Below are 9,832 nucleotides of genomic sequence, written 5' to 3'. Positions count from 1 at the left end.
ATTTTTAGGTTACTTTAAGACACTGCTATGTTTTTCTATGACTGCTATGTTATTTTTAAATTACTAGATGAAGGCGGGAAAAAGTCTAAATGTTATTGGTTAATTTATATCTCAAATTTTAAAATTGTTTTATTATTTTCTGTAGTTAACCCTTTTTCACAAAACATAGAGGAATCTCAATATTTTGTGCCCTTTTTCTATGGTTAACCCTTGATAACCACCATAGAGTAATATATGGTACTACAAAATATGGAAATACTCGTTATTCTGGGTTGATAACTGTTTAATACATTTAATGAATGTGTACTGTTGAGAATGGAGTCATTAGTAATGCAAATTTTAGACCTTGGCAGAAAAAGGGACACGGTTAATCTGGAAAAACTAATCTTTGAAACTGAGAAAAATACGGTAACAATAGTATAATTAGATATAACCTGAATAATGAATGATTTATTTTAGTTAATAAATATGATAAAAACAAAATTCAACAGTTCTGACTTTAATACTATATTGAACTATATTCTGCAATCTTGCAATGGAAATTGTCATGATAAAAGGTCATCCATAGTTATGTCAGTCTTAGATGAAATTAAAAAACGTGAAGTATTTTCATCCCAGAAATGTTCAGCAATGGTTCAAAGAATCTGTATGGATTTAAACAAATTTCCTACAGACCATTTAGTTAGCCTTTGTAATTATTGTCTTACACTTTTACAAACTAATAACTCAGAAATCAATTCATGGTAATGATTTTAATATAAGGATCGTGTATTTTGTGTAACTCCTTTCTTTTAGCTGTATATGGAGAGATCTGTTACCAGATGCTCTAAGAGTTTTATCTGAGAGGGATTCAATTACTTTTAATGATCTAAATTATACTGGTTTAGAATTTAAAACTGATTTTATTAATAATATATGTATGATTAACTGGTCTCCAAACATAATAATTCCTGTAACAGCCATGTTTATGTAAGAGTTTTATCAATTATTTTTGAAATTGTTTTTAAATGAATTTTTGCCATTTTCAGTGATATGTCATTGAAGAAGGAAGAACATGAAAAAATTGTTTGTAAACTGAGTTGCTATGTTGAGAAACTAACTTCCCAAGAAATTCCACCCTTTATTTTTCAACTTCTAAAACTTTGCAAAACTCAGCATTGTCAGATAGTTTTTCTCAAATTACAACATCATTTTGCTTTAAAAATTTACAATAATAAAGAGTATCTTTCTTTTACTAGTAGTGACAGTAGGAGTTTAGACTATATAGGTAATTTATAGACAAATTTTGATCATTAGATCATGATGATGATTTTAATTTTAGGAAGTGCTGAAGATCATGATGCTTTGGAAGCTGAAAGTACTGTTTTATTTCACATTCAAAATGCAGCTTCTATAGGATATAATTGTATTAAGGATTATTTGAATTATTTGAAAAATTGTATTAAATCTCCCAAATCTGTACTTCAACCATTTCAGTTACTAGTGCTTTTTGCAATTTCTACAGTACAACAGTATGAACAAATTGTTTTTGATATAATTAGATCTGCCATTGTTAAATCCTACAATGAACAAAACAGAACTGCTTTATCATATTGGTATAGAGACCTCTGTAACATGACATGTAATCCTGATAATGTTTTCTTACAGATAATTAATTCAGGGTATGTCTTATTTCTAATATCTGTTTAATATAAATACCATCATAATTACTATTATTTAGGTCAAAAGATTTTTTATTAGAAACAATAGTAAACTTTGGTTTTGCTTTATTGAATGTTGGCTCAGGGTTAGGAAGAGATACCATTGCCGAAAAACAATGGATGTTAGGTACAAAAATAATAGTAAAAATTGTTCTAAATAGAAAACATGTTTTTGTCAATATTTTAAAAACATTTTGTATTAATATTATTACAAGAACAAGTGCTAGTCAATATGTAGGTAAGTTGTGTTACTTAATAATTAATTATTTTTAAAGTTTTAATATTATATTTACAGAATGCTTATATATTCTAAGCAACAAATTACCCCTACTTTTGTTAGAAAATCAGAATTCTTTAGTAGAAGTTATGGAAAGTATCATTCAGATATCAGCCATTACTGCAAATCAGTTATTGGATGCCATAATACCTTTAGCTAAGGTATCACCTACTATAAGGGATCAGTTTATTCTGATTCTAAGGAAAGGATTATATTCTAGGTATTACTAATTTTTTATTTAAATGTAATGAAATAGATGAGCTAGAATGTTACTTCATTAAAGCAGCTTTATATTATTTCCTTATTCTGTTTTGAATTTAATCAGTAAAACAAGATATGTATTATTTTAATAACACAATTATTGTATAGGTCTGTAGAAAATAGACAAGTGGCTGTGAATGGATTTGTAAAATTAATTACAATTCTTAAGTTATCCAATATGAGCCAATTAAGTGAAAGTAGTGAATCATTTTCATCAGGTTACTCGCTTTATACACAGATTTCTTTAAATAGAACCACTCAAACTATAGCCACTAGTGTACTAAGTAATGAAGCAATCTGCTGGGAAATTTTAGGTATTTTAAAAAGATGCTTCATACAAGAGGCAGATGTTAAAGCAACTTTATATGAGGGTAAGATAATGTACATATATACTATATTTAAAAATCACTTTCACCAAATTGTTTATTCAGATTTATATGAGGCTGTTAATCAAAATATACAGTTAGGCATACCAATCTTAGACACACTTTGGTATCATGTTTTTGATTATTATGTGGTAGATAAAGAAACTATACCTCCTTTTAACTTCAAGAACTGTGCTATTTTAAGAGATACTGATAGCATTTTACAGGTAGTGTTGTAGGGAACTCTAAAATATACATATAATTTAGTTATATAATTGTCCAGGAACCTCTAGGAAAACTAATTTTTTGTATAACACAAATTATTGCTAAAGTTAACCAATTGGAAGATGAAAAAGATAGTCCAACAGTTACAAAATATATAGATATTTTAGAATCTGCCTGTGAAAGAATGATTAACTGTGAATTAGTTCACCTGGAATTGGTAAGATGTGATATTGTAGATTTTGTTTAGGACAATCTTACGTTCAATACATATTTTTTAATAGATATAACTTTATAAATAATATTTTATTATTATAATTTAGGATGACGGATTGGATATTAATGATATTTTACCAGAATCTCAATATAAGCAATATATTCTAAAGGAAGTTTTAATGGTATATGAAGCTTTAATTGGATACAAAATTCTTGCTTGGATAGATATTAGCAATGTCCAAGGCCATTCTATATGTAGTTTATTTCAAGCATATAATAGATTTGTACAGTTTGGAAAAGTAAGCATTATGAGTAATAATATAAATTAATTATAACAAAACTAATAACTTAATTTTAGAATGTACATAAACCAAAAAAAGCTAAAAAGTCTGATAAATTGACACATAAAGAAAATGGACAAAGCGACAAAAGTAAAACACAAAATGATTCGTCCGATGCAGAGTTTTCAAAGAAAATGGATCACTCCAAGCAATCTTCTAAATTATTCAAACTTCCAGAAACAATTTTAAGTTTTAACATAATCAATAAGGGTTTAGAGGCTTTACTAGCGTAAGTAGTTTAGTATTGAAAAAAGTTAATAAAATTAGTTAAAATTACCAGTAACTGATACTATTAATTCAATCTTTGTAGCACGTCAGTTCCATGGGCAACTGTGACTGATGTAAATATAATAAAAACAAAACCTGAAATTCACAGATTTTTTATGCAAGCAGCATTAGTATCAGTTGGTAGAATCAAAAACCAAAAGGTATTAAATATTGCTAAAAGGAAATATTACTTTGATTCTCTCAGATCACTGTTTCGGCTTATATATAAGGGAGTTATTGTAAGGTAAAGGTTCCTATAGCATAACCAGATCTTCATTAATCAATGTACTAATCACTGTTAGAAAAATTAATATTTCCAATTTTAGTTTCAATGACTATGTTCAGTTTGATTGTACAACTGCAATTTGTGCTATGGAGTGTTTTTATGCAATAATTTTGTTGATAAATAATCAGTATAAAGAATATATCAACAATTTTCTAAGAAAAGATGAAGAAGGTGAGATTGAACTTCACTTTTCAAATATATAGGATAGGAATTCTTACTGATTTCTTTAAAGGCGATAAAATTATTTGTTTTAATATTTTAAAGATTTTACATCACTTTACGAAAGCATTATTTATCAGTTATACAAAGTTAGTTAAACAAAGTTGACAAAATGTGATTATTAGTGCAATAATTGCGTTAGTAAATGATATTCAAACTTTTCCTGTAGTTAATGGACTCTCAATGTACTGTATTTTCGAAATATGGGAAAATGTGTTAGAAATATATTAAGGGTTTCCCACTCTTAATCCAACCACATGATTAAAGACCACTAGGTCTCTGCAAAGTACAATTTATATTGATCCTTGCTCCATTATAGTAAATTTTCTTTTTGTAGCATCCACAGAAAAAGAAACCGATTTAACTTGCCTCATTAAACCATATATTGAACAATTTAAAAAGCTCTTAGAAACAGATGAAGAAGAGTTTTCGTGTGATCCAGAAATTAAAAAGTTACCTTCTATTTTGATTAATTGCCTTAGTACGATGTGCAATTTTATCCCACCTAAAGATAGTCTTATTTCATTAGAGGTATATTTATCCGTGATAAATGGGTGTTTGATTTATGCAATAAATGTTATAGATTTACGATTGGCTGAAACATTTCATTTACAACAGAACCGTTCCACAAAGAGCCGCGGGAATGTTTATTAATTTATTATTTGAAATGCATTTAAAAAATAAGGCTGGTCTGAGTGTTCTGGAAAATATCTCTGGTAGTTTAAAACATGTGCTGGGGATGTCGATTGATGTGCGTATATTAATCTAGAAAAGGTAACTTGTATTTGTTATATAAATATTTTAGGATAGCACTGAAGAAATTGAAGAAAACTGCCCTTGTATAGACAACATCAACGCAAATTCAATAATTTTATCTATATGCTCGAATACGAAAAATGTGCTGGACGACGTTGAAGCGTTAGTTGCTCGTATCAAATCAGAATTTCACACTTTAACATATGCTGTGGACAGTAATATTGATAGAAGTAGTTATTAAGTTGAATATAATTATTCGTGTTTTCCTAAATTTTATTTTTTTTAGGGAAGGAAGACTTAAAATCTAAAGAAAAGGGCATATGTTGTCATTTATGTTTTGTTACTAACATACTGTTTAATTTAGTGTCACTAGTATCAAACGATATTCACGTGTCTGAAGCAATTTTCAAATGCTTGATTCATTTTTATTCGAGTACGTCAGCTTTAACGAAATATTTTATAGCAAGATCAAAAAATAGCGTGACATTCCAAGGCGTTTGGTAAGTTTGTATGTTAGTTTGTTCAATAAGTTTTGTAAATAGATGAGAAAAAAGTTTTTTTAAATACACTTCTTTGCAAATTATAATATCCGTGAAATTCATTACGGTTGTATCATCCGGAAGGCTGTCCAAGGCTGCTATTAAAACAGCTGAAAAAAAATCATATTCATAACTAGATTATACTTACTTTTTGTTTCAATTCTAATTACAGTGGAAATTGGAAATACGGCATTTTCGTATACTTTATTTGTATACAAAAGCATTACACATATCAAGAATAAAGTAGAGTGTATTATTACAAAATGTGAAAGGGAGCCAATTCAAATGGACGTTGCAGTTCAGTATGTCTTAATTCATAACATTCCATAATTATTTTTTGATATATAGAGAGGGTGTTTTGTCTTTGTGAAAAACTCATGAATGTTTACGTATAACGTTTACTATTTAAATAGTATGAATAACATTAAATAAAACAAAATTCTTTTAGAATCCCAAGAATCTACAACCTTCTAAAATCATTTTGATTGACAGAATTTTACTGAATACTTTTAATTATTTTACTACAGAATACTTTTAATTATTTTTGAAATCGCAATGAAACGTGTTTTTATTCCAAAAATTAAATTAAAATTATTAAAATTTCCACCAAAATATTGCTTACACTGTCTAATATGTTTAGGGCTTCTATTAAATCTGGATCAGTAATCGTACCTGATATTGAACACAAAACTTATTGAACAGTTCGTCAAATATTACATTTTTTATATGTATACAATTAATTACATTATTTAAGGTTTGAAAAGCTTATCAAATTAATTGGTAAACAGTTGACTCCTCAAGTTTATTGCTTTATTACTTATATCGGTGAATCTTCGCAATCTGTTAACGATGGTTCTCAAAGTAATAAAAGGAAAGAAGGTACTATAATGCGAAACAAAGTCCTGAAACAAACCAAACTTATTCCAAAACTTATTTATGACATCGAACAATTGAGCAAATATTTAATTCAGCTTTCTAAAAAAACCAAAGTAGATATATCGAAATATGTGGGTGCTGGGGTTGTCAGAGACTTCAGGATAAAAGGTCTAGCCGAATGTATGGAAGAAAAAGGTGATTTTTTAATGAATACATTGTTTTTGTAAATTGGCGATTTACTTTTTTTAATGAATCTTTTTAAAGGTTTAAAGGATCACTCATCTGATAGTGATGATGACCCAGAAGACGAACAGAGCATTGCAAGCGGCACTAGTGAAAAAGCTATAGATATTCCGCCTTCAAAAAAGAGAAGGCATTAAATAATCCAGTTCTCGCTAGAATTAAGATATTGAAGTTATTGTAATGAACCATTTTGAATATAAGATTTTTACGAAAATTTCTGTTTTTATTGTTTATCTATTTCAAGACTCACTGTATTCTAGACTAATGAGTATTTGAAATATTACGTTTGTAATAAAATAATTCTTCAGATTAGCAGGTAGGGTGAGGTTTAAGAACAGATTTTCGATGCCAGTGGTAGCGATCAAAAATCACTGATTTTTTAACAGCAACCTAAGTCATGTGGTTTTATTCGGCTTCCACGATTTATTGCGTCGCTTGAGGATAGGCCAAATATAAAATAATTTGAACATATGATGATTATATAGATATTATCCACTGATATATAAATAATACATTAACCATATGGTTTTTTATTAAATTTTATCTAAAAACAGTAAATAATGAATAAATAACAAGTAACTAATATATATAAATTCTGAACATAAAATCTTGGATTGGAATGAATTATTATAGTTAGTTATTAATAAGTTTAATATTTCTGATGGTTCTTCAAAAACATTTAATTCTTTTTTTATTATGTTATTTCAAAAAATAATAAATTGAGAACGTAATTGATTGAAATAATTTCATGCTTTACTTTTTTTCTGTAGATAGTAATATGGATAGAATTCTCTAAAATGAACATTCTAAAATATTCAGTACTATTTAAATATTTTTTCATATATTAAAGTATTACTTAAATACAAATATAATTAATTTATTGTGGTTCATTATTACATTATAAATTAACATTTTGAATGAATTGTATTTAAATATTATATTTAATTTATTTCATTTTCACTAGAAATTAAAATCACTTATATCATCAAAATCATCATCATCTGCCTCCTCTTTTTTGACTTCTTGTATGTCTCTTATAGGCCAAGAATCCTTCAATAGTTGTTTATCTGTTCCATGATGCACTAAATTGTCATATTTGTTTAATACCATTTTTTCTAAAATAAAGATAAAAACAATTATCTGAAATATTTAAAAAACACAAATAGTTACCATTAAGTTTTATTTCTAAAACTTTATGCACAATGTTCATGGAAGAGGTATCTATCATTAATTTAGGAGCAAGAGGCACATTTAATTTACATGTTGGACTGTTAAGATCAAGATAATCCAAAAATGTATTAATATTGTCACTGATAGAAATTGAAGGTGGATCAGTTACATTTTCATAGTAAGGATAAGCAATATCTTCTGCATAAGGTAATTCACACAACAGAAATCCTCTGAAATCTGCATCTAATCTAAAAGAAATATGATATAGTAAAAAGGAAAATTATCTTTATTATATGTAATTATATTACTTACTTTGGAATTAATACTACATACTTTGGATTAACATTAGCATAATATACTTTTTTTGCAATAATATATTTTTTTAATTGAACCATACTATGTATTAATGTATACAACAATTCCAAATAGTGTTCATCTTGTTTTCCATTAGGTGCTATTAAATATGACTCATTTTGGAATAAGTACTACAATTTAATAAACTACATAAATTTAATTTTATTAGAAATATTACATACCTCTGGTACATTTGAAGCATCTGCAAATCCTATTACAGAGAAACATTTTGGACCATTTACTTTAAATTTACCATCTGAATCAATTTTAACAAATGTATCATGCAGTACCAGACCATTAACTGTATCATTAATATTCACTTCAACATCTTCCTTATCTTCATAAACCCTATGAAAATAAAGTAATTAATTATATATTATAAGCTAAAATCTACATACCATTTGGCTTGTGTATTAGTTTTGTCTTCATCCATTTTCAGCTGAAAAGGTTTCTTATATTCTGTTAGTTTTACAGTCGGAAATGGTAATGTTAATAATGAACCAAAGCTAAGAGGTTCACACCAGGGTTGCTTTCCTAAAGATTATAAAACATTTTAAAATTTAAAAAATATTTCTAAAAATAATGTATTTGGAAATTATTTTTACCTTTTTTATATTTAAAAGAATTAAATAAATGTAGGCTTATATCGAAGTTACAAATTATTGAGTGATTTGTATTGGATATAATCGACTTAACTCCATAATGTTCAGGAATATCAATATTTTTCATCCATTTTTTAATATCAGTCTCAGAATATAATGTTTGTTGAGGCTTAAAATCTGGACCAAAAATATATAAGAAAATATCATAATTGTTTAAATCATTTATTATGGCATCTTCAATTTTATCATCTTTTGTAATTTCAAAGGACTGCAAATCAGATAGCAAAACAAGCTGTAATGTAATTATTTCTAAAAAATGTATGAGTAAACAAAAATAACTGTTATACAAAATAGTCATACCAGATTTCTCATATAGAGACTTTAATTCCTCAATACCAGATTTCAAAACATGTAATAAGTCAGAGAACACCCCTAAGTTCAATTCAGATATAGTACTTATTATTTCATCAATTTTATTTTTAGTATCAATATAAAATATATTCTTATCGCAATTTACAACATATAATTTGCATTCATCGTTTGACATGGATACTTGTTTATAAAGTAAAATACTTGATAATGATTTTAAAGCACTTTTACGATCATTTATGTTTAGGTCAAAATAAATAATGGTATAGTTTCTTGCTGCAACTCGAGGCATGATAATAATTATTCAAAAGAAAATTCAATATACCAATGCTGATAAAATTTTAAAATATTTACAAATTCATTGAGGTTGTGTTTTTGTGCAAAATTGAATCACAAAACTTTGAAGACTATTATATGAATAGAATTTGGTTTAATGAAAATCATAGAATAGAGAGACTATTCTATTCTTTATTCTATGATGAAAATGTAAAAATCTTGAGAACAATCGCTTTATTGTTCGAAATTTTTTTAATTATTATTATTATTATTTTATTTAGACTTTTATATGAATCAGTATTATAATATATGAAAAACTATGTAAATCTGCACTTTATTCTGCATTCATTAGAAACACAAAACAAAGAAATACCAATTATTCTCTTATTAGAAACATAAATGGAGACATACATTTGTTAAATATTTATCATAGAAAAAAGATCATAGATATTTATTTAGCTTATTGAGGTGTGTTTAAATTTATGAGAACTAC

The 9,832-nt window shown here is 26.8% G+C and overlaps 2 protein-coding genes across 3 annotated transcripts; one reads left to right on the top strand and one right to left on the bottom strand.

Moving 5' to 3' along the window:
- Window positions 1-168: 168 nt before the first annotated feature.
- Window positions 169-6,782, top strand: FANCI (Fanconi anemia complementation group I). 2 transcript variants are annotated; one of them, XM_076397792.1, is made up of 20 exons: window positions 169-408; window positions 460-743; window positions 796-969; window positions 1,029-1,267; window positions 1,322-1,661; window positions 1,721-1,938; window positions 1,996-2,197; window positions 2,347-2,609; window positions 2,670-2,830; window positions 2,887-3,045; window positions 3,149-3,340; window positions 3,400-3,611; window positions 3,693-3,893; window positions 3,976-4,106; window positions 4,501-4,685; window positions 4,738-4,905; window positions 4,960-5,140; window positions 5,197-5,410; window positions 6,204-6,520; window positions 6,590-6,782. In XM_076397792.1, exons 1-20 carry the CDS (start codon window positions 316-318, stop codon window positions 6,703-6,705), a joined length of 4,050 nt encoding a protein of 1,349 aa, XP_076253907.1. In that variant the 5' UTR covers window positions 169-315; the 3' UTR covers window positions 6,706-6,782. The 2 variants fall into 2 exon arrangements, with proteins under 2 accessions (XP_076253907.1, XP_076253906.1); XM_076397791.1 differs by having other exon boundaries at window positions 4,492-4,685.
- Window positions 6,783-7,429: 647 nt separating this feature from the next.
- Window positions 7,430-9,457, bottom strand: LOC143192453 (uncharacterized). The gene is made up of 7 exons (XM_076397810.1): window positions 9,055-9,457; window positions 8,698-9,003; window positions 8,491-8,626; window positions 8,275-8,440; window positions 8,051-8,223; window positions 7,739-7,986; window positions 7,430-7,683 (listed from the first exon to the last, which is right to left on the bottom strand). The coding sequence occupies exons 1-7, from the start codon at window positions 9,353-9,355 to the stop codon at window positions 7,529-7,531; spliced, it is 1,485 nt and encodes a 494-aa protein (XP_076253925.1). The 5' UTR covers window positions 9,356-9,457; the 3' UTR covers window positions 7,430-7,528.
- Between the last annotated feature and the right edge of the window lie 375 nt (window positions 9,458-9,832).

The sequence above is a fragment of the Rhynchophorus ferrugineus genome, unplaced genomic scaffold (genome assembly GCF_030347505.1).
Source record: "Rhynchophorus ferrugineus isolate W39M unplaced genomic scaffold, kcgeb_rfMv2 rfM3, whole genome shotgun sequence".
Taxonomy (NCBI): domain Eukaryota; kingdom Metazoa; phylum Arthropoda; class Insecta; order Coleoptera; family Curculionidae; genus Rhynchophorus; species Rhynchophorus ferrugineus.
This window is presented reverse-complemented; position numbering and strand designations above follow the sequence as displayed.